This window comes from Felis catus, chromosome F1 (genome assembly GCF_018350175.1).
Source record: "Felis catus isolate Fca126 chromosome F1, F.catus_Fca126_mat1.0, whole genome shotgun sequence".
NCBI classification, from domain to species: domain Eukaryota; kingdom Metazoa; phylum Chordata; class Mammalia; order Carnivora; family Felidae; genus Felis; species Felis catus.
The window spans coordinates 41,530,914-41,555,769 of record NC_058384.1 but is presented as its reverse complement, the minus strand read 5'-3'; the positions used below and the strand labels follow the sequence as shown (position 1 = coordinate 41,555,769).

The window sequence follows — 24,856 nt, the reverse complement described above, 5'->3', positions numbered from 1 at the left end:
CAGAACGAACACCTGGGAAGCTTACTCCTAAAGCACTCAGAGGCCTCCTGGAAGCCGTTCTGATGCCAGCTGGGAGAAGTTTCTTTCGCCCTTGAAACGAATCCAGATTTCTCTCAACTGAAGTCTATGCCCCCCTCACTCAGCACGCTCTTCAGCATAAGCCACCTGAAGGCCGGCCCTCGGTCAAACAAAGAAATGTCCTTTTTAATCTCAGAGGGACGTCTCTCTTCACTTTCCCCCTCTAAGCCCACCACTGATCTGCTGGCTGACCCTGGGGAGGCTGCGTTCTCTGTTCTGTTCCTGCAGGAGAGGCGATTGCCAAGGGCTCCTCCTGCCCCAGCCTTTTACATCAGACGCTGGGGGCGAGAGTCAGGATCGGAGGGGAGGAAAAGAGCTCGCGGCTGACCGACCTTGAACACTCAGGGGTCCCGGGCCTCTCTTTCCCCTTCAGCAAGTGTGGGGAAGTCAGGTTTCAGGGCTTGCCAGCTGTCCTCTCCCCAGCCACTCTCAGCCTCTGACCACCCCACCCCGCAGGGGAGCTGGAGATGGCCTACACCCCCCCGTGAAAGCAGTGTCACCATAGAGAACAACTGTTCGGGGCCTCCGGGGACACAGATGGTCGCCTGCTGGAGTACGCGCACAGGAGGCACGCTGGGTGTCCGGAAAGACCCAGGCCCGCTAACTTTATGCCTAACAGCAAACATGTCCTCATCTACCAGATTCCTCCCCGGCCCCAGCATGCTGGCCTCCCACACTCCCCGCTGTGCCTCCCCGGGTCAGCAGCCCAGTTGGGCAGGCCTCCAGCTGTGGACAGAGGCAGGGCTGCCTGGGGCTCAGCTGCGGCACTGGAGTGAAGGTGAGGAGGACTCAGAGGGAGGCGCCCAGCACGGGCACAGCACGAGGGCCATTGGCAAAGATCGGGGGAGCAAAATCACCGCACTGACAGCCTTGAGGAAACTCCTCCATAATCCCCATAGTTTCCTGGGGCCGATTCAAGAGGCACAGGGGCTCCCTGCTTAAAGACGGCTGTGAGCCAGGCCCAGATTCAAATCCTGTCTCTGCTGGTGACAAGACTTTGGTCAGGGCAACTTACCGAACCTCCCTGCCCCGTAGACCTGTTTACAGGAGTGTCTACAGAGTGGGGACAGCAATGCCCTCTCCTAGCGAGAAGCCAGGAGCATTAAATGAGATGAAGCATGTAAAAAAAACATAGCACTGTGCCTAGCTCCTACCCATTAGGAACTAAAAAACACAACCTTCTCAGGAGTCGTGATAAGGCAGAACCACAGAGTTAGAGCTAAAAGGCAGCTCAGAGACCTCAAATCTAGTCCCTTCATTTAACACATGAGGTGGGGGGGTGGGGCTCAGAGAGTTTGAATAATTCATCCAAGGATGCAGGGCTAGGAAGTAACAGAGCAAGGTTCAGACTCAAGTTTTCCTGACTGCCAAGCATCCACCGCCCCTTCAACCCCACCCCAGCCTATCTGGCCACAGGTAACCCTTGCTCAGGTCTCCTTCCCACAGAGAGGGCTTTGGCCGGGGAGCCCCCTGTTGGCACTTCTCCCCATAACCAGCCCCCTGGAGTAGGCCACAGAGGGCCACCAAGGAAACTCAGGGTGCGGGAGTGGTGGATAAAGACTGGAGATTCCCTAGAAGTATGAGCTCAGGGGGTAATGGGGTGTGGATTACCAGGCCTGTGGAGGTGCTATGCAAATAGGATGCAAAACACATGTAAATGACCACAGGTTATTGATGAATCAACAATTTGAGATCTCTTTTTTTCTTTTCTTTCTTCCTTTTTAATTTTTTGTTTGTTTGTTTGTTTGTCACTAGACCACACAATGGGATGTGAACCTTCTTTTCTTTCTTGGCTTTCTGCCAAATGGAATGAAATAAAATTTGTGGTTGACTGACCGAACCATGCTTTGCTTGGTGAGGGGCCCAAGCTCACTCTGTCACCCATGCTTGGTGAGGGGCCCAAGCTCACTCTGTCACCCATGCTTGGTGAGGGGCCCAAGCTCACTCTGTTACCCGGCTACCCCACAGATGTCTCACCAATGCTTGCTCAGTATTACTCCCCAGCATCCAAGGCATCTACCTCCGACTGGCTTGTCAGGGCAGCAAGTCAAGTGCATGGGGACCTCTGGCTGACAGACAGTCCCCCAGGCCCAGCAGCCTGCTGACTGTAACTGCCCAGGGAGCATTATGCTGTTCCTCCTGCAGGGGGACCTGGCAGTGACGGGCAAGGGCCTGGAGTGGCCCATCACGTCAGCCCAGCCTCCAGGATCCTGGCTTTAGGAGCTAGACCACAGCAGCCTTTCTCTGACCGAGGAGACTCCTCTCCATGGGGCAGGGCCCTCCCAAGCTACTGCGGGGTTGCGGCTCTTAAGGAACTGCCTGAGCTACTGGGACAGCCGTGGTCAGATCCCTGAAGCAGAATGCAGGGGGCAGATGGGGTGCCTGGGTGGCTCAGCTGGTTAAGCGTCTGACTTAGGCTCAGGTCATGGTGAGTTCGAGCCCTGCCTCGGGCTCTGTGCTGACAGCTCAGAGCCTGGAGCCCGCTTCGGATTCTGTCGCCCTCTCTCTCTCTGCCCCTCCCCCACTTGTGTTCTGTCTGTCTGTCTCTCTCAAAATTAAATAAACATTAAAAAAATAAAAAAATAAATAAAAAGAATGCACGGGCGGTCTAGTCTCCCGCAAGAAGGTTAGAGGTTAGACATCTGGAATGCCTGCCTGAGGCTCAACCCTGTGAGCTCTGAAAACTCATCCAGTTCAGTCGACATTTCCTGAGTGTCTTCCATGTGCCAGACACTGGGCGAGGCATTCTGGAGAATTTGCAGAAATGGACAAAATGCAATTGCTGCTGCTCAGATCACTGCCCTTGACACAGTGACAATCCACCGGGGAAGAAAAGTACAAGTTCACGTACAAATATAACTTAACGGTGTTTTGAAATCTGCCTGGAAACGCGGGGTTTGTGCGCGTGCGCATGTGCACGCGTATGGGGGCGTGTGTGTTGCTGTCTGAAAGCACCAGGGCGCAGTGGGGTGGGGGGGCGAGGGCTTTGCTCATTCAGGCCCACTTTGAGCCATACGTGAATAATGATACTAAAGCTACAAACATAAACATACCACTGAATGGCTGGCAGATAATACTGAGTGCATTACATAGTACTGTTTTATGTATAGGGGTTTATTATATTCTTCCAATCATTTTTGGAAGAAGGTACTATTATTAATATCCCCTTTTATAGATGAGGAAATTGAAGCCTCACGAGGTTAACAAGCGACTTTCCCGAGGTCACACGGCTAGGAATGCATAGCAAGGATTCGAACCCAGCTTGTATTCTTAGCCTCTGTGCACACGCCTGCCTCGGCCCTCGGAAGGCAGCGGCTCCTCAAGACCCCTGGCTCCCCGAAGCTGGAGCAAGGAACAACCACAGCTGCCTCCTGGAAGAACGAGCCTGCAGTCCCTGCCGGCACAGCCAGCCCCCTCCCCACAGGGCAAGTAGGGCACATTCGGCAGGCCTGTGACCCCCGTCACAGCAGGATCAGGCCTTTGGTTCACCTTGGCATCCGCTCAGCAGACAGAATTTCTTGAGCAGGCCTTCCTACATCTGCGTATCTGTGTGAGTTTTCTAATGTGGCAATACGTTGTTGTAATGGTCCCGCTCAGAGGCCCAGCCCACTCTAATGGGCTGCGACCAGCTTCCTCTGCACAGCCCGGCCACGACCTGGGACTAATGGCAGCATGAAGGCCCCTCTGCGGCTGTGCCTGCGGGGCTCCAGGGCCACCTCCTGTGCCTCCCCCTGTGCCCTGAGCAGCCATCCTTCACCCCCCTCCCCTGGGAAAGCGTGAGGGCCGTAAGCAAGGCGCAGAATCTGGGATGGTGGGGGGTGGGGGAGGGGCGGGAAATCAGGAAGGAAGGTGGGCGGCGGAATCTAGGCTGTGCTCCCCACCAGCTTGGGGAGACCCTCTGGGTCTTTCTGAAGTTTCTCCTTTCCCAGCTCCTACTCCCACCTCCCTTAGGGGATCACGGAGGGAATAGGAAAAGGTGGTGCACGAAGAAAAGCTTTGAAAAGGTAAATGTGCACAAATGCAAGGCAAACAGGAGAAGCGTGGGCGCCGAGGCCTTCCCCGGGCAAGCTGCCAAGTGAGGCCAGAGGCCCCGTGTCCCAGATATGGAAGTGACTCTGGGGATGGCAGGTGCCAGAGATGGCCAGAGCTCCCTGGTAGAAAGGGAACCTATTGGTGACAAGACTCAAAGAGGGGGCGAGCCCGCCTCCCAAGAGCATCCCGGCCGGGCCAGCCCTGGCAGTGCGCCCAGACATTCGCTGGCACTCGGTGGCCCAGGCACTGCCTGGCGACGAGATTATGGCCTGGCAGGCCCCGTCGTGGACTGGACACCCGCACGAGGGCTGCCACTGTCAGGCCACCCACCCCGGTGCTGCCTGGACACAGCACAAGCACCTCTGCTGTGACTGGCAAAGACGCACGTGGGTTAGGGACAGAACAGGCACAGTAAAAGCAAGTGCCTGAATTTCTCCCTCCTCCTGCCTGCAACGGAGATCCCATGAGTGGGAGCTGGGCAGAAGTAATCAGACTGCTTGGGTTCAAAGGACGGCCCTGGAGGGTGGAGCTGGCCACAGATGCCAGAGAACAGGAGAGCCCAAGATTGCGTTCTTTCGGGAAGCCTGCCCGGGTCTGTCTCGAGAAGCAGCACTCCTCTGCCCCTGGTACGTCCCCCTCCGTCCATCCTCACCCCACTCCAGCAGTCTGTTCTGCCCCTTCCACCTCCCCGGAACGGGCGGAGCTGTTTATTCCCACCCTGAGCTGACTGCGACTGTCTTGGCTGCCCCTCCAAACCCCCCACCCCAGGCTGCACAGGCAGCCTTGGGATTCCTGGCCACGTCAGGAGAGCAGCCGCAGCTTCAGCTCTGGGGTCGTGGGCACTGCCGGGTTCACATTCCTCCAGCAACCCAGGCTCTCACGGCTTCCACTGCAGCTCGGCCTCCCTCAGTAGAGCAGAGGACAGGAAGGCAGAGCGAGGGCTGGGGCACAACGGCCCGCGGAATATCTGGCTTTTGTGGGGCCTTACGCCCGACCTTTTATCCTCTCTAGATGGCCCTCGAGCCACCGAGCATGGGGCGCAGGGGGTACCTTCAGCTGCTCTGGACTCACCGGAGCGGGATCTTGACGCGGAGGTAGCGGTCCACGGCAATTGCCAGCAGGGCGAGGATGGAGCTCTGGGTGAGGATGAGGACCGGGCAGGCGACCATGAGGCAGGTGTGGAAATAGGTCCGTGGCCCAATGTTGATGAGGATGGCTAGTGGGATGACCAGAGCGCCCACCGCCACGTCAGCCACCGCCAGCGATACGATGAAGCAGAAGGTGGCATCCCGCAGCGCCTGGTTCACCTTCACTGCCCAGATCACCAGCACGTTCCCGGGCACAGAGACCAGGGCGATGAGCACCTCGATGCCAATGTAGGCGGCCTGGAAGGCCGAGATGGAGGGCGGCATGACAGGCACAGACGAGGCACATCAGCAGGCAGGCACCAAGGGGCACGAGGCAGGCACCTGTGGTCACGGAAGCCTGGGGTGGGGAGGCCTGCCGGCAGGTGCAGGGGGAGCCCAGGCAGCTCTGAAACTCCCGCTGCCCTTTGGAGCTGTGCCCCACTTGGCACACCCAGTGCCTGCCCAGGCTGGCGGGATACCCTGGCCCTTTCTCTGCCTGATCTTTGTCCCCTCCCCTATCTTCCCCAGAGGGTCCATTCGACAACTTAAAATAGCAGCGCTCACTCCTCCACTGGCTCCTTTATCAGGTGTGAGGCAGCTCCCGGGGCGCACACACACGCACCCCACAGGGGTCCCTCTGCCTGGCTCTGCCCACCCATGCCCACAGAACAGGCTGCAGGGAGCTCACCATCCTGCCCGCTGGCCACCAGGGGGTCCCGGAGGCGGTGCCCAAAGTTGCGGGCACCTGGGGGCGCGCCGAGCCGCGGGGCCGCGCCGGGCAGGGCAGGGCTCCGGGACCCGCGCGGCGGCTCATCGTCCTGGGGCTCCCGCCGCAGCTCTCCCAGCCCGGCCTTTCCAGCAATCACATGGTGCGGCGGAGGCTCAGCCCCAGGCGCTTTTAAAGAGGTAGCGCCCCGGTGTCGCACCTGGGACTGGGCTGGCAGGCGTGGGTCTGGGGGACCGAGCCCAGCCGCAGACCGGGGCGCGGGCCCCGCCTTTGCCCAGCTGGCGCACACACGTGCCCGGCGCCACCCACCCAAGCCGCTGCTGGCGCCCGCCTCCCAGCAGTGCCCTGGTTCCGCTCCAGGGACCCTCCCGGGCCACGGACCCTCGCCCACCCCAGTCCCAAGGGACATCTAGCCGCCCCTCTCAACACTCTCCTGCATCCCCATTGGGAAGCCACGGCGGCGAAGCGAGGCACAGACTTACCCAAGGTCACCAAAGCTGGCAGAGCTCCTAGCTACCTGCACGGTCGTGTCTCTGCGCCCTCCCAGCTCGACGCCTTCGGCAGCCGCTCGCTCCGGGGATGCCTGGGCGATCCGGGGCCAGCCTGGGAGGTCCAGGGGGACGGTAGCTGGCTGGGACTCGACTCGGGCGCCGCCGCCTCCGTCGCCCCCGGCGCGGGAGCTGAGTGACAACCGGGCTCCGCACACCGGGAGGGGGCGGGGGCGGCGGCGGCACCCGCGGGCCCCTCCCTCCTCGCCCTCCGTCTCCTCCCCCACCCCCTCCTCTAAACAAAGGAAGTGATTCTGGGTGAGAAAAGCTGGGAAAATGTGAGATTTTCGCAGAGTCTGGTGTGGGAATCCAGTCTCGGGAGTGGACAGAGGTGCAGCCTCCATGTGTTCACCGGTTCCCTTCTCCATGTGGGATGCCCGGAGCCCTGGTCTGGCCTCCGGCGGCACCCCTGCACCCAGACACCGCACAACCTCTCACCTGCAGGGCTCCGGGATGTCCCCCACCCCACCCCCACCTCCCCCAACAGTCAGCTGGAAGCTCTACACGCTTGTCCCACCCTTCAATCCTGAAACCCTGCTCTCCCGTGAAGCCAGCCCCTGCATAGTCTCAGGAACTAACATCCTTCCAGAGCACATCACTTTGCAGGCTCTACCCTGAGTCATTATATTTCTTTCTCCTCTTTCTTTCAGAACGGCCTGTTAGTCTATTAGCAATGTCCATTTCACAAATGAGGGCACTGGGGCTCAGACGAGTGACCTACTTTCCTAAGATTATCTTGGCCGGTGTCACCCCTTCTGTGCCCCTTTTCTTTCCTCCTTCTCCCTCTTCACAGCACCTAAGCCATGAGGTATCCTGTCCAATCCCCTCATAGATAAATTAAATGCCCTGATAGATAAGGAAGGAGGGGACTGCCACAAGATCACCCAGCAAAATCCTAAGAGGACCAGAGTAAGAAACCAGGCTCCTGACTCCTGACACAGTGCCCTCCACACTTCGCCCCATCCTGATCCCTCCCTTGGCTGCCTCCTGCTGCAATTGAGGTGGCTCACTGGTCCCCACCAAGGACCACCTGGGGGGCAGACCCTCAACCAGAACATGTGCCTCGCAGACATCCTGACCTGAGAAAAATCCTTGTTCACGGATATTGGAAAAGGGCCTGGGAGGGCAAAGAGAGGCCGGCAAGCAAAGAGAATAAGAGAATCTGGCCAACCCTGAGGGCACTGCCCCCTGTAGGATCCCAGGATATCCAGAGAAAGGTTCTGCCCTGAGGAGGGTGAGCACACAGCTTCTATGGGGGGGGGGGGGGTCTGTGCAGAGGCACAGTGGGGGGTGGGCTGGGACCTGAAGCTGAGGGAGGGAGGAGGGGGCTGAACCTTCCTCGGGGGAGCAGGAAGAAACCCAGCTTGGGGCAAGATCACTTCCATTTCTGTTTTCGGGGGGGGGGGGGGGGGGGAGCAAGGAATCTGTGCCTCAGACAGCAAAGTTGCCGTCCTGCCCTGGAGCCCAGCTAGAGAAACTAGGAAGTGCCCACTCCCCTTTCCCCTCTTTCCCTCCACACACCCGCCCCAGACTTCCTCAACCCTCCCAACAGGCAGCCTGACCTTCTGCATACTCCCCATGCCCATGAACACCCCAGCCTGTGCGTGCACCCGCTGCCTTGAACCCTTGCCTTGGCCCAGGTTGTTTGGGGACCAAGGCTTTCTTTTGATTTTCACTCAGGCCCCTGATTTTCACTCATGCAGCTGACAGAAAAACCCGGGAAGACCCAGGCAGGGAGTGGGGTGGGTGATTGGGTCACCTTATCTAACTTTCCGGCATCTTTAGCTCTGGAGGGCACCTGAGCCACCCCCAACTCCTACTGTGGGTGCTTGACATGTAGTAGACACGTTTGCATAATACCTGCAGATCATTTGTTTTTTCCTCAGTTCTGGGTAAAAGAAACCCAAACTCTTTGCCCTTCTTCCCTCCCTCCCTCCCTCCCTCCCTTCCTCCCTCAACCTTTGCCTGTTCCCAGGGCCAGGCCTCCTGGGGGATTAGCCGGGCCTATTTGAGAATAGAGCTGACCCAGTCAGGGTCCATCCCAGGGAGCTGCTCTGGAAAAACCATCTCCTCAGCGTCTCCTGGGCAGGGAGGAGTGGGGCGTCAGTGGGGGTGTCAGTGGTGAACACAGTGCTCCCGGACAGCAAAGCCATTGGCTACAGTGAGGAGAGCACTTGATTAAGAGTCAGAAGAGCTGCAAGCTGGTTTCCAGGCCTTACACTGCGTGGGTGGTCCAGGCAAGCCACTTCTCCTCTCTTGGCGTCAGTTTACCCATCAGTCAACTTGGACAATTGACATTTCTCATCCTGTCCTGCTCCGACAGCTGGTAAGTTCGTTCCAAGGTGGGAAAGACGGTCAAGATGGAGACCATGGGTGCTGGGCCTGTCCACCTAGAAGCCTTCTGAGTCCTGGCTACCCCGTCTAGGGCAGATTCCAGGGCTGAGAGGAGGAGAGGTTTGTAGTGGGGGAAGGGGGGCATCACAGGTCTATAGTAGGAGGAAGACAATGTGGGAAGGTGTAGACAGGACAGGTGGAACAAGGTATCCAGAATGTACAGCGAGCCCAAAACGCTCTGGCTTTTGAGGTATGTACAGGACCCCCTGACTAGATGACCCTCCCCATACCAGGGTCCACTCATGCTCTGCAGACGCATGACCCTCCATGCTTCCCCCTGCCTTGAACCGCTGAGTCTTGGCCTCCTCATCCATAAAATGGGTGTAGACACAGCACCTCACAGCAGAGTCGTGAGGGCTGAACGGGCTGACTTACAGAGAGTGGCTAACAGAGAAATTTTCTCAGCAAGGCAAGAAGGCAGCACCAGGCCGTAGTGTCGGCAGGGGAAAGAGTAGGGGAGTGCAAAATTCTGGAATCCTCTCTGTGCAGCCAGTCATGCTACACCCTACAGGAGCCAGATTTGGGGGCCCTTACAGGTACACGGTGAAAAACTTTTATCTGGCAGGTGGCTCTGTCACAGTGAGTCTAAATAACCCCAGGGCCTAGCCCTCAACCCCTCTCCCCTTTGCCTCTTGTTCCTACTTCTCTCCTCCCAAGACTCCATCCCGGGTTTCTCCAGGCCCCTCACACCTGAAGCCTCCGTGCTGGGGGCAGGGGTGTAGGGGGAAGAGGGAGCGCTTAAATGGAAGCACGCCTGAGGGGCAACCTTGCATGCCCTCCTTCCTGGAGTTCTCCACACTGGGCAGGGAGGGGCCTCGCCAAGGAGGGAAGCCATCCCTGAGCACCCCTCCCTCAAGCTGCCAGCCAGGAGGGGGCAGCAAGGCCAGCTAGGCCCCCAGAGAGGCCAGAGAGGCCTGGGGGGAGCGGACAAGGTTTTAAGATTTGCCTCTTGCCCCTTGCAGCAGGCAGGAGGTTATTTCGGTCCCCGTGTGGTCTCTCAGCATTGTTCTGGGCAGTATGTGTCCGAGGAGAGCAGGGAGGAGGGCTGAGTGAGGGCAGGCAGGTTGGAAGGGAAGGATTTCTGGGTGGTTGGAAAGCCCCTGGCCTTTCCCCTGTCCTGGGAGCCCACCTCCAAGCCCCTGCAGTGATTTCCTAGCGGTTCCCTCCCTCTTCAGATTTGGAATCTAGGTCTCTCTGCCTCCTTCTCCCCTCTCCCAGGTCAGAGGATCCTGCGGGGGAGATGTTGGGGAAGGAGCTTCGGCGTGGGCTGAGTATTCCCCTGCGTGTACACGTGCTTGAGGGCAGGGGAGGCCTGGGATAGGTCGGGGCTAGCCAGTCCAAGCCCCTCCAGACAGCACAGAACTGTTCCCGAAGGAGGATAGCACTTCCCTTCCTTGGCCTCATTGCTCCTCCTTCCTTCCTTCCTTCCCCCCTTCCTTCCTTCCTTCCTTCCTTCCTTCCTTCCTTCCTTCCCCCCTCCCTTCTTTCTTTCCTTCCTTCCTTCCTTCCTTCCTTCCTTCCTTCCTTCTTTTATCCTGGGGCACCTGGGTGGTTCAGTGGGTTAAGCATCAGACCCTTGATCTCAGCTCAGGTCTCGATCTTAGGGTCTTGAGATCAAGCCCCGCACTGGGCTCCACACTGGAAGCCTACCAATGGGGGTGGGTGGGGTGGTACTGTGAGCTGAGGACCCTTCAGGACTCGACAGGGGAGCCTCAGGATGTCCAAGGCTGGGAAGGAGGGTCAGGTCTGGGAGGCCCACAGAACCACCCCCTGCTTTAGCTAGAGCAACTCTGCTCTGACTTATCCCCTCTGTGGGTTCCTTGTTATGAGCTTTTCTTTGACTATAAGCTCTTATTAGCTCTGTGGCTTTAAAAAGCTTGAAACTCTGAACTTCAGCTCAACCTGTTTATTGTATAGATAAGGAAACTGAGACCCAGAGAGGTGGTAAACTTGGTCAAACCCACCCTTGAGATGGGGGAAGAGCCTGATGCCAGAGGAGACTTCCAGAAGTGAGCCCTCCTCTGGGCCCTGGCCCTGCCTGTCCTCGGGAAACCCCCTCAAGCACTAGCCCTTTAAACCCAGAGCTCGGTGAAAGCAGTCTTGGCTTTCACGGCCTCCCTAAGTCACAGGGGTGGGAGGTAGGCTGCTAACCCACACAGAGAGAGCCACCTGGCAGAGCGGAGACTGGCCCAGATGTGCCGTGTTTTACTCATGGAGGGGTGTGTGGGGATCGGAGGTGATTGGAATCACTGAACCCATTGGTCTGGAAGAGGTCCCTGGAGAAGAGACTCTCCAGAAGCCTCATTCATTTGCTTGCCCAGCTGGTATTTATTAGGGCCCTACTAGGAAGAGGGAACTGTTGTAAGGCGCCCTCCAAGAGCTCGGAACGTGGGTCCTGGAAGGCAGGGCCAGTGTCATGCCTGCTTAGAATTAGCTAGAGTTCCAGGGCGTGTGTTCCAGGTGCCAGAGAGAAGGCAGAGAGCTCACCGGGCCGGCCCGGGGGCTGGGAAGGGCCTTGGAGAAGGGACAGGATGCTCTGTGTTTGTGGAGAAGTTCTGGTAGCAAGGAGGAGGCGTTTCTGGGCAGGACCAGGGGTTTGGCCAGGGCACCGGCCTCGGGCTGGGCAGCAGGGTGACAGCTGGGGGCCATGCTGCTGGCAGCCTCCCAGGGGAGGCTGAGAAGACTTGAGTGGGCGGTGCACCCAGTTAAATCCAGGAGGCCTCGGCCCCGGTCACAGCTCCACCTTGCAGTGCTGGGCGAACCCCAACCACTCACCACCCTCTCTGAGCCTCCGACCTTTTATCCGTAAAAGAGGAATCATTACATTACCCGTTCTATTTGTTTGAAAGTGCTTTTCAGGTGGTGAATCACTAGACATATATCATGGTCTACTCTTGCTGACGGGAGGCCTCTGAGCATTTTTGAGCAGGAGGCTGAAGGATCTGAACGATGCTTTGGAAAGATCATTCTGTGACCCTGTGCAGCGTGGATGGGAGGAAGGAGAGGTAAAACAGAAAGATCTGCCTCGGCCAAAGAAGATTAAAATCCAAACACAAGAGGAAGCAGTGGGGAACAGAGAAAATGGACCAGAGAGATGTCTCATGGGACTCCCAGGCTCCTTGGCCAGTCACGCAGAGCAGCCGGGGAGAATGGAGAGGAAACGACTCAGCTTTCCAGCCTGGGTTCCCGGGGAGTGTTGGCAGCCGTTGAGGCGGAACGTGAGGCAGGAGAGGCAGGTTTCGGGGACCGGGGGAAGGATGACAGGCTGGGTGGGATGTACCTAAGGGGACACCCAGGAGCAAAGGGCCAGCGGGCTTGTGGAAATGGCCAAGGGGGCCGTCAGAGCTCTAGCTGGGTCATCTCAATTGAGGTGGCGGCCAAAGCTCTGGGAGAGCTGAGATCACTCAGAGGGAGGACGCAGGAGAGGAGCTGGACAGAAGTAGGCTGTGCCTACAGCACCAGGAGGGAGAACAGGCAGGGGAGGGAACAAGCAGGTATTTCAGGAAGGAGGGAGCTGAGCGGCTCAGGGCTGGAGAGCAGTGGCGAAGGATCTGAGGGGGAAGTGGTAGGATTTGGTGACGAGAAGGGGGAGGAGTGGGGTTGGGAGCACCATCTCTGGGGTGAATGCTGGAGCAGGTAGGGAAAGCGGGGGGGGGGGGCGTGGATGAAAGAACTTGGCAGAGAAGAGACGAAACGACGGACTGTTAGCTGCAGGAGAGTAGGGTCAAAAAGAGGTTGGTTTTAGGTGGGGAGATCTGAGCATGCTCACAGCCTGAGACAGCGAAGCAGGGGCAAGGAAAGATGAATCAGAGGGAAGAGAAGCTGAGAACAGACCCCACTTGTCAAGTATCCTAAGGGGTTGATGACAGCTGGCTGGGCACAGAGCTCTGGGTGCACACAGAGCTGGAAGTACGAGCTCTCCGCCGGCTCCAAGCCCCTCTCGCCTCACCCCCACTGAGTCTTGGGGGTAGACCCGCAGGCCTTCTGCCCCAGCCTGTCTCTCCTGCGCTCCCCCTCCCGCCCCCACCAGACACATGGCCCGCAGTTTGCCCTGCCGTGTAGCACACCAGTTAAAGAATCAGCCTTCTCCAGGCACCAGCAGCTCCATGGCCCAGCTCCATCCCTGACCCCAGTCCACAGGGCGCCAGCCGTGGGTTTCTTGGCTTCTCTGGCCTTGACTGCAGCCAAAGAAGTATCTCTGGGCAATCTTCCTGCCACCCCACCAGCGCTTAGAAGACCCCAAGTCGGCCCTGCCACATAACAGACTCATCGGAGCTCCCTGCACAGGCCACCCCATCCTGGCCGATGCATCCTCCCCAGTCCGGTCTTCCTGGACTCCCCAGACACCACCCCCAGGGATGCAGGGGCAGGGATCCCCTACTGTCCCTCCCCACAGCGGGCAGGAAGGGAAATCAAGGCAGGGGAGTTCATGTGGCTGCTGTGAGAGGTTGGGCAGGATGGCATCTGGCCTCCCTAATGCTTCCCTATTCCTTCCCACGTGTCAAACAGTGCCCTTGCCCCCGCAGGAAAGAGAAATATGCCCACTACCTTTTGTATGTTCTGAGAGGGACAACAAGGCCATGAAGATTGGGGGAAAGAGGCAAGAAAGGGCCGAAGTAGAGTTTCTAAATTAAATTCAGGACACCCAGTTAAAATTTCTTAACAGCTCTGTTGATATGTAATTTACATACCATAAAGTTCATCCGTTTGAAGTGTACAACTCAGTGATTTTTTTTTTCAGTATAATTACGGAATTGTGCAACCGTCACCATAATTTAATCTTAGAACATTCTCATCGCCCTCCAAAAAAACCTTGCACCCATTAGCAGTCCCTTCCCTACCCCTACCCACTCCTACACAGACCCAGGCAGTTACTAATCTACTTGCTGTGTGTGGATCTTGCTGTTCTGGCCCCCTCGTGTAAGTGAAACCGGACCCTACGTGGTCCTTTGTGACTGGCTTCTTTCCCTTAGCATAATGTTTTCAAAGTCCATCTATACTGTGCAGGTGTCAGCGCTTCGTTCTTTTTGAGGACCAAATAATATTCCATCGCGTGTCTGCACCACATTTTGTTTATCCCATCATCAGTTGATGGACATAGGGGTCGTTTCTACTTTGAGACTACTGTAAGTAATCCCGCTGTGAAATTCGTGTACGAGTTTTTGCGTGAACATACGTTTTCACTTGTTTCGGGTAGACGCAGACAGAAGAAGGGGTAGAACCACGTGTCTGGGCCTTCGTCACGTCTACCCCAGGTGTTGGCAGCCTGCCCGGTGCAGAAGCTATTATGAGCCCCTTTAACGGGTCAAAACGCAGAGGCTCAGAGGGAGGCCTGGGGCCACCAAAGCCTAGAACTGAAACATGAGCTCAGGCCTCCGATTCCCAGTCCAGGGTTCTTTGGAACACGTCACAATGAGCCCCCCTCAGAGAGTCGGCCGTCCACCCGAGGGAACGAAACATCTGGAATTTGAAAAGCAACATAGTCAATGTGAATAGTCACCTCGTCACACTGAACTCCTCATTAGGTGCTCTGGGGACCCTGTCCTGGGGTGAGGGCTTAAACGGAAGCCGAGGCTTCTGGGAAAGGAGCGGGGCAAAAAACTCACGGGTGGGAAGGCCCCTCTCCTCCGCTGGGACCCCTGGGAGTCTGTCGCAGACCCCACCACACACAGGCTTCCACAGCGATTGTCTGACGGAAGCCCCACCCGGCAGGGACAGGAGCCAGGAGACTAGGCACTGACTCCATCGCACTGCGGAATCCAAACTGGTCCACATTCTTGGGAAAAGAATAGACAATCTCAGGCTTGGCCACGGATTCTGGCTTCAGCCCCTTCTCTCAGCTCCAGTCTTATGCTGATCTTAAGCAGAACTCTAAATGCCAATTGGGGATTATTCCATTCACATCCGCTTCACCCCTCTGCCCTGAACCCAAAGGCCCTGTCACCAGAGAGCCCTGGGCGTGAAAGGTCTTTGCACTAAGTGCGTTTTCCCAAAGTCAGGGTGGCCAGGGGGGCTGTGGCCTGGGCCCCCTGCCGCCTCTGCAGGCCCAGCCCAAAGGCCCAAGTTCCAGGCCAGAGAAACAAACAGGAGTTTGCTGAAGTGTTGACCTGTACCGAAAGAGCCACCCACTCTATCTGGCTGGTCAGGTGCGTGGGAGACACAGACGAACCATCCAGTTGCCAGGCTTTTCTATTTTAACCGCTTTCTGTGGCCCACAAGTTGGACAGGCTTCATCCAGGGCCGAAAATAGGGTTCTAGTGCTTAATAGAGCTCAGGAAGTATTTATTGAATACTGAATGTTCAGAATCGCATCGTACAAGAGAACAAGAAGGAAGTCTAGCAACGCCTTATTGTTTAGAACGCATTTAACTCTCACAGCCTTGCTGGGGAACTTAGTGTAATTATTTTCCCATTTCGCAGGCCGGGAAACTGAGGCGCAGGGAGGTGCGTGGGTGGGCGAAGCTGTAGCATCCAGAGCCAGTGGCAGCCTCCCCGCTCACGGCCGTTGCCTGGGCCTCGGGCTCCCCCTGCTGGCCGGACGGAAGTCTGGGCGTGGGGTGAATTGTTGGCTGGGGCCGGCCCCCCACTCCCCGGAGCTCCCTCTCCTTCCCCAGCCCACTGAGGGCTGGGTTCGTGAGGCTGGGAGGAGGAGCCATATCTGGGCTCAAGGAATGGGCGACTCGCAGGTGCACTGCGCCAAGTGTCAGGTTAGATGCTCCACCAACAGAGTGCACCAGACCAGTGGGAGACGGACAGCGCCCCCTGCCCACCCCCCCACCGTCCCCAGGCTTCGTCTTCTTCATCTGGAAAGCTGTAGCACTATAGGGCTGGGGGCCTAGGAATGTCAGCAAATCTGCCCACTCGGAGGGCACGCAGAGGCGCCTGTCTCCTGACGCCCAAACCAAAGTGATTGGTTCCCTTTTTTTCTGGGCCAAGTCTCCTAAACCAGCCCAAAGCGATGGGATCGTTCCTATTTGGACAAATCTCCGGAGCAAAGGGTTTTCTAGCTTCCTTTACTTTCCACCCTAACCTCATCTAGCTGCTCTCAATTTTGACAATGAAAAAGGCTAATTTAGGCCCAGCCACCTCTTGCTCCTTTGGGAAATGGGGGGGCTGCTGGCTCTCAGCCCAGCGTTTTGTTAATTCCGTCCACCTGGAAGGTTCCGGGTTTGGTCTGTGCAGTCAACCGATACTTAGTGTCGGGCTTTGAGCACATTACTTAACCAAGAAGACTCCGTCTTCTCACCTGTAAAATGGAAGCTATACTTTCAGGAAGGGCTGTTGGAAGAATTCAGTGATAAATTATAAAATCAGCGCTGTGTATATCACGAGGGTTCTGTAAGCGCTACTAATAATTCGCACTGATTTCATAGTTCTTACTTACTCTTGCACTTAACTAAAGAGAAACGGGGTGAGGGGGTGCGGCACGCAGGTAGCTCTGGGCAAAAAGGCGCGGACTGTCCCGTCCTGTCACCTCCTTGTGCTCCTACCCTTATCTGCAAGGGGAGGGGCGGCAGCTGCTTCCCTCCCCTGCCCGGGCCCTGACCCAGCCAAGGGCCTGGCACAGACACTGGAATTGGCCCAAATGCCTCGGGTTTAGGACTAGGTAGAGGACAGCTGGGGATGGGGGAGGAGGGTGAAGGGGCAGGAAAGGAACACTCTCCTCTCTATGTCCACTTACCCTGCTGCTTCCTAAGCCTTTCGGGTCAGCCTGGAACCTCTGACCTCCCTACTGCCTTAATCCTGGGGGTGGGCCGGGGGGTTGGGTGGGTGGGAGGCCTTCCCTCTTTCCCTCCTTTATCCTCTGCCCTCTCATACCTCCTCTCTGTGGCTGAACCCACCCACTGCAGCCCACCCCCCCATGCCCCGACTCCCTCTCCCACCCACGTGCTGCCCAGCTGTCACCGGCGCTGAGCTGGGCACTCCGCCTGCCTGCACCACTCATGAATCGCCAGCATTCACACTCTGGCCCCAGAGCCTCCACCTGTTCCCCTCGGTCTGAGCAGCAGGGCTGTGTGGCCCCATCTGTTGTCCTCCATCCAGGATTCAATGCAAGAGACTAAACTTCAAAACCCCCAGCTTCCACCTGCCAGGATGGGGGTGGGGAGGACTGGCTGAGAGGCAAGGGTCTGGATCAGGGGCATCCTTGTCTCCTAGAAGAGCAGGCCTTTTTTCCCCCCACCCCAGGCCCACCGGTACTGTCTGAAACAACCTACATACCCGTGGCGGGGGAGGGGGGGGTTGCAAAAAATCCACTCTTCCCAAAAGGACAATTGCTATTTAGTAACATTCTCTTATTACGTTTTATTCCTTCATGGCCAGCGCCGGAATCTGGGCTGGTCAATGCACAATGTAAACAGAAAGACACAACAGTGGCAACATTCGTTTAATTAATTTTTTGTTATACAAGCAATATGTGAATACATTTTCCTTGATTAAAAACAAAAATGAAACCATTGCAGTTCAGGCTCAAATTCCCTTTGACCGGTCCCCCACCTCCGGACCCCTTTTCCTGAACAAAGGGGGACCACTGTGATCAGCCTGGCCATATATTTACATAATATATCCTCAGAAAATCTAGCGTACTATCCTGTGGGTTTGGGTTTTGCTGTTAATTTTTACATAAATTATAACTACAAATATTCTGCAACTAAATTCACTTTTATTTTTTTTTTAATTTTTTTAACGTTTATTTATTTTTGAGATGGAGAGAGACAGAGAATGAACAGGGGAGGGGCAGAGAGAGAGGGAGACACAGAATCCGAAACAGGCTCCAGGCTCCGAGCGGTCAGCACAGAGCCCGACGTGGGGCTCAAACTCACGGACCATGAGATCATGACCTGAGCCGAAGTCGGACGCTCAACCGACCGAGCCACCCAGGCGCCCCTAAATTCACTTTTTTTTTTTTTAAATTTTTTTTTCAACGTTTATTTATTTTTGGGACAGAGAGAGACAGAGCATGAACGGGGGAGGGGCAGAGAGAGAGGGAGACACAGAATCGGAAACAGGCTCCAGGCTCTGAGCCATCAGCCCAGAGCCCGACGCGGGGCTCGAACTCACGGACCGCGAGATCGTGACCTGGCTGAAGTCGGACGCTTAACCGACTGCGCCACCCAGGCGCCCCCTAAATTCACTTTTAAAAAAAAAGATTTTATCTGTCTGAGTCGGTACATATAGATCCACAACAATCTCTTTAAATCCTACATAATATTCTGAGTATGGACACATAATGGTATACTTAGCTATTTCCCTATTGATAGACATTCAGGTTGTCTCTTTTTTTCTTCCATGACAAACATTGTGTCCCTGTCATAGGCTTGAGCTTTCTGTCATAGTCCTGCCTGATCCTATGTTCCCACCCCTTGTGGGCAAGAGAGTTTATCATTTACACTGTTTTCAGGATACACAAATAGCAAAAGTGACCTTAAGAGCATTTTCCTACCAATTTGTTGTAATTCTTTTCAAAATCCTGGGTCCCACTAAGATGATTTCTTTTTTCTTTTTTTTTTTAATATAACTTATTGTTGATTTAGCTGACATACAGTGTATATACAGTGTGCTCTTGGCTTTGGGAGTAGATTCCCATGATTCATCGCTTACAGACAACACCCAGTGTTCATCCAAACAGGCGCCCTCTTCGATGTCCATCACCCATTTTCCCCTCCCCCCGCCTCCCCCATCAACCCTCAGTTTGTTCTCTGTAATTAAGAGTCTTTTATGGTTTGCCTCCTTCTCTGTTTGACTGTTGTTTTCCCCTTCCCTTCCCCCATGGTCCTCCGTTAAGTTTCTCAGATTCCACATGTGAGTAAAAACATGTATCTGTCTTTCTCTGACCGACAGATTTCACTTAGCATAATACCCCCCAGTTCCATCCACATTGTTGCAAATGGCAAGATTTCATTCTTTCTCATTGCCAAGTGGTATTCCAATTGTATACATAAACCACACCACTAAGATGATTTCTATATCCACTTGGGGGCAAATTACTGTTCTGGGAAAGAGAGCTGTGGTCAAGGAGGCAGAAGGAGACACAAGAGAGAGCAAAGAGAGGAGCAAGTGAACAGGGAGGAACAAGAAAGAGAAGTAAAAGAACCTGCGTGTGACAGCCCTCTCTGCAACAGGGAAAACCCGGAACTTTCTGGCAGAAAGGAAACAGTTAAGTGAAACTTGGCACATCTATTCTATGGAATATCATACAGCCATTGAAATGATAATTACGAAGACCATGTAGGAGCACGGAAAATGCCTCCGATATGAAGTTAAAAAGTAGACTACAAAATTAAAACGGCCTCATGATTACAACCCTGCAGCATGATGGGCGCATAGAAAGACGGAAAGGGAATCTAGACAAACGAACACAGCCGGCTTTGTCGTGGCAGCAGAATTGGGGGTGCACTGTTGTGTCATCACCTACTTCCATTACCATTGCCATAATGTTGTTTTGGGTAATAGATGACTGAGGCTACATAGCAATTGGAAGAAGGCAGGGAAGGAAAATGAATAAAAGAAAAGAAGAAGAGAGGGAGGGAGGAGGTCATGGATGAAGAGCTGAGGAAGGGAGGTTGGAGTAAAAGCTTGGGTTCTGGGGGTTAGACCATCTTTAGCCGTCATGTTGGCCCCAGGGTTGACTCAGGCTGCTCCTCCAGGGTCTTCGGTCTGAAAACACTTTGCACCGTACACAGAAGATGTACACCCCCGCTCCTGTTGCCCTCCAGAATTTTTTAAAGCCTACCAAGGAGTTAGGGATACCACGTTCAGGAATTTAAGGGACTCGGTCTAGCGGGTAGGGAGACGTGAGGACATAGCTATGTAAGCAATGACAGATCATCAACCAATGCTCAACCAGAGGTCTCATCCTATGAAGCTGGAGGCTATAGGGTCCCAGAAGGCTTCATGAGCTGGGTCTCAAAGAGAGGCAGGAGATTGGCAGGTAGAGAAAAGGGGGTAGCATCTATCCTAGGTAGAAGGCACACGTGCAAAGGCACTGGGACCTAAACACATACACACAGCGCACATACACCACCATGTAGCATGGCTAAACAGAGGGCTCAGGAAGAACAGAAGTGTGTGATGAGGTCTTGAATTTATCCGAGAGCAAAGAGAAGCACTGAGGCGTCTGATCAGAGCAGTACCGCACGCTAAGTTGTGCCTTAGAGAGATGACCCTTGAGACAATGAGGAGGGTGGGTGGGAGTAAGCCAAAGTGGAGAAAAGGAACATCATTTATGAGGCTATTTTAAGAGTTCTGGTGGGAAGGAACAGGACCCTAAACTGGGGCAGTTAATGGGATGGGGGCAGAGGGACTAACTCAAGAAATTCTTATGTAGAAATGATAGAACATTATTCTTTCATGCAGCGAACATCTTTGAGGGTCTGCTATGGCACTGAGCATTCAGAGACAGAAGACAGTCTCTGTCCTAAGAGGGGATGATGGACAGGGAGACAGATGGTTCGAGATAGCTGTGAAAAGTGCCACAGTAGGGATAAGCCGGTGAGGGGGGACCGGAGAGGGGGTCAGGGGCAGATGGGATGTGGGAAGGCAGGGAGGTGCTTCTAGGTCCCTGCCTCAGATGTTATATGGACAGTGGAGCCCATTGACTGGGTCAGGGAGTTCAGGACAAAGGCGTGTCTGCGGGCAGATGACGATCGTGACCTGGGCCTCTCACTCTCACTTTGCTCCTACCCCACTGAGAAGAGCCAAATGTGGCTTAGGCTGTCTGTTGCCATCCCAGTTGAATGAATCACATGGAAAGCACCTAGAATAGTTCCTGGCACAGAGTAAGTGCCCAACAAATGCTAACTTAAAGGAAACAAGTAAAACGTGCAGAAACTTAAAGCAAGATTCACACTTAACAGGCTGCCTCTCTCTCCATGAGACCAGGGGACAGACTCGTAGCCCTGTGGCCCAGAAAGGCAGTCCACCAGAGACTTTTGGCCAAACCAGACCTCAACCTCCCAAGAAGAGGTTGTTAAAAAGAGAGTGTGGCTAGGGGCGCCTGGGTGGCTCAGTCGGTTAAGCGTCCGACTCTTGATTCCGACTCAGGTCATGATCTCATGGTCATGATCTCATGGTTGTGAGATCGAGTTCCCCATGGGGCTCTGCACTGAGCACGGAGCCCGCTTGGGATTCTCTCTCTCCTTATCTCTCTGCCCCTCCTCTCTCTCTCCCTCTCTCCCTCTCTCTCTCTCAAAATAAATAAACTTAAAAAGAGAGAGAGAGAGTGGCTAGAAACACACAAAAACAGAGTTCACTGCTGGTCTGGCTCCTGCAGAGAAAAGCAAAGATGGGGGCAGAAGGGTCTCAGCAGTTTAGTCCCATTGAAAGGAGTTTGAACGGCATCCACCATTTTACGACTTCGGACCACGCACTTTGCAAATCACATTCATTGCCTGATACCATGGAGTAAGTCCCCAAAATTGTGAATTTTCTTTCTTCCTGGGCTTTCGTTCGAAGTTTGGAAGAAGATGAAGCAGGGTGTGGAGACACTGTTTATGTTGATGCTGTTGGGTGATGACATCATGGAAACGTGTCAGAAAGATTTACTGAACTGCTTTCCCACCACGTGGAATTAAAAGGCTTTGAAGGACCCAACTCATCAGACCTCAGGCGGCTCGCGTCTTACTGATGTGACAAGACTTGTAAACACTCTCGTCTTGAATGTAAAACACTGCTGATGCATTGGACGGAGGAAATGCTCATGTTGAACTTAAGCTGGGCCCATAGACACAGTGACTGACCACTGGAATCTGTTCTTGTTTCTTAACTGCTTGACTACTCTGAGCACAATGAAGTCACTGGTGGTAAAGAAAGGCAGTGCTATCTCATGGGCATGAAATCACCTTTTAGGAGAAATTCTCAGGTTTTGACAAGTAGGAATTTCGCTTCAAGTTTCTGTATCTTTTACCTTGTTAAAGTTAACATCTGCTGAGTGTTTATACGTTCCAGGCACTATCCTTGGCCTCACAATAAATCTGTGGAGGAGTTTCTTCTCATTGCACAATAACAAAAAGGAGACACAGACAGGTTAAGAAGCAAACTTTTAAGTGGGAGACCTTGGACTCTGACCCCGGCAGTCTGATGTCAGTGCCCTTGACCGCTTTTTATAAACTTGAGGGTGGATCCAACTCATGGAGCCTCAGCCCTGTCAATGGGGCTTTGTCTCCACGGAACTTTTACGATGAAACTGAATTACACTCACCAAGTGGATTCACTTTTCCTAGAATTTCAGATCACACTGGATAACGCACCTGTTGTGTGGTCTCACTCGGGCAGTGTTTGGGTCCACTTCTTTCTTTTCATAAAACAACGGGGACAAACACTGAGAACTGTCACTGGTGATGTATATCTGGAGCCTGTGTCGACACGTGCCTGACCAAAGGACGCTCCACTGCTCGCTTTGTTAAACACCTGTCCTCTGGGACTTCACCGATATTCTCAAACCCACATCTAGCTCAGGCCCTTAGGAGTGTGTTTCTGTAGAAACTGTGTTAATTCGATTTGTACTGCGCTTGTGTTGCTGTTAAAGACCCGTGCATTTGATCAGCTAGCTTCACTATTATTAATTTTCAAAAGTGGTGGGCTTCAGGTTCTAAAGTATACCAGAGGAATTTACCGACTGATCCTGTCACTAAAGACAACTAAAACTACTGGACAAAACAATTTTAAACACTTCTCTGTAGGCTTTGGCTGCATCTACTGTGAGAATGAAGGCCATTCTCAGCAATCAGACTGTTGACGTTCCAGAAAACATCGACATCACTCTGAAGGGACGTGCCGTTACTGTGAGAGGCCCCAGAGGAACCCTGCAAAGGGGCTTCAATCACATCACTGCAAAACTCAGTCTCTTCGGAAGGAAAATGAAGAGGCTCCGAGCTGACAAATGGTGGGGAAATGGAAAAGAACCACTACCGTTCACAATATCTGTCGTCACGTACAGAGCATGACGAAGGGCATTACGCTGGGTTTCCGTTACAAAACGGGGTCTGGGAATGCTCACTTTCCCATCAACGTCATTGTTCAGGACAATGGTTCCCTTGTCGAAATCCGAAATTTTGTGGGTGAAAAATTTATCCGCAGGGTTCCGATGAGGCCAAGCGTCGCTTATTCGGTATCTCAACCCCAGGAGGATGAGTTAACTCTTGAAGGAAATGACATTGAACTTGTATCAAACTAGCTGCTTTGATTCGGCAAAGCCACGACAGTTAAAAAACAAGGATATCAGAAAATCTGGGGAGGGTATCTACATTTCTGGAAAAGGAGCGGCTCAGCAGGCTGATGGATAAGATCTAAGTTGTCCGGCGACAGAAAGAGCAAGATGCCAAATGATTTTTCAGACTTATTTGTGATATTTTAAAGATGGAATAAAAGCTGTATGGATTTGGGGATTTTCCTTAAGCCAAAACACACACACACACACACACACACACACACACACACACACAAATACCTCTTAAAATTTTTTTTTTTAATATTTAGTCGTTTTGGAGAGAGAAAGAGCGCACACACAAGGGGCAGATAGAGGGAGACAGAGGATCTGAAGCGGGCTCTGTGCTGACAGCAGAGAACCCCACGCGGGGCTCAAACTCAAGAACCACAAGACCACAACTTGAGCTGAAGTCGGACGCTTAACCAACTGAGCCACCCAGGCACCCCAAAAACCCTCTTTTAAAATGCACCAGTCTGACTGGAAAAGAACGAAAGGTGACTTTGGAAGCCTAAAGTTGTGAAGGCGGGAGCCCAGAGAGAAGCCTCCCACTGACGTCAGCATTTACAAAAGCTTCCATTTTCACAAACCTCGCAAGGCATGGGAGGGCTGGTCAGAGGTGAGGAGTCCAACAGGAGCCTGCACCCCCAGCATAAACTTGTAAGCCTAGAGCCCGTAGTAAATGAAAAACAGTCCTGGAGAAAAACACCTTCGACCCCGGGCATCGGAGAATCTCCACAGGCATGGCCCTAAGAAAATATGAGCTTAGTGAAAACGAATCACAAAACACAAAGAGACGGGATACCATAAGTGAGGTCTCACAAGGAAAAAAAGAGAGAGAGCATAGTGGCTCACCGCCCAGAGCAATTTTGCCCTGCAGGCATAATGGTCGTCATACTTGGAAAGAGAAAAATGTGGGCTACTGGAATCTAGTGTGTAGAGACCAGGGAAGCTGTTGAACATCCTACAATGCACAGGACAGCTTCCCACAATATGGATCCGTGTCTCGCCCATAATGTCAACAGTGTCAAGGTCGAGAAGCCCTGAGATAGCGGAACCAAATCTGCAAAGCTCCTGCTGGGGAATTATCAGAAATAGTATAGGCGATAAGTAAAGGTGCAAACTTAAAGAAATATAAAAGAAGGAATTTGACATATAAGTAAAGAGCAAGGCAGTGTATTATCAAGCAGATGGGAAGAAGAACCAGAAAGAAATTCTAAAAATGAATTAAATAAGACAACGGGAATTAAAAATTAGTGGAAGAACGATTTTAGAAAACAGCTTTGAATTATCCAGCAAAATTGAAGGTATACATAGTCCATGACCCAACAATTTCACTCCTAGTATATAACCTGGAGAAACTCACGCACATGTGCTGCAATATACATGTAAAATAATAGATACATACACAAATGCATATACGATATTCAGACCAGCATGGTTGAAAGTAGTTAGTTCCTCCTCAAAAAGGGGGAAGAACTAACCCAACAAGATAGGATGAAATATCCAACAAAAAAAGAATGAAAATGTATAATATACTCATACAACAGACTACCTCACAGCAGTGAAAGTAAGTGAACCACATGTACGAACATGGATTAACTTTCGAACAGCATGTTGAATGAAAGAAGCCTCCAAATATGTACAGATTATTAAGTTAAAAGAAAACAGACAAACAAAAACGCACAGGGCGGATAAAACTATGAAGAGAAGCAGAGACTTTAATTACGTTGAAGTCAGGGTGGTG

The 24,856-nt window shown here is 53.6% G+C and overlaps 1 protein-coding gene and 1 pseudogene across 3 annotated transcripts in view; one reads left to right on the top strand and one right to left on the bottom strand.

Annotated features, from left to right (window-relative positions):
• The window catches only part of ADORA1 (adenosine A1 receptor), a 34,234-nt gene extending 27,580 nt beyond the window's left edge, over positions 1-6,654 (bottom strand). The window contains exons 1-2 of one of the 3 annotated variants that reach the window (XM_023247833.2): positions 6,447-6,654; positions 5,182-5,579 (exon numbers count right to left, since the gene is read on the bottom strand). In XM_023247833.2, coding sequence (XP_023103601.1) covers positions 5,182-5,522 — 341 coding nt within the window. In that variant the 5' untranslated portion in view covers positions 5,523-5,579; positions 6,447-6,654. Of the gene's footprint in view, positions 1-5,181; positions 5,580-5,925; positions 6,067-6,446 lie in introns of those variants that run through there. The other 2 variants (XM_045048423.1, XM_019822016.3) reach the window with 2 other exon arrangements.
• A 14,396-nt stretch (positions 6,655-21,050) lies between these two features.
• Positions 21,051-23,298, top strand: LOC109495705 (annotated as a pseudogene).
• The last annotated feature ends 1,558 nt before the right edge of the window (positions 23,299-24,856 follow it).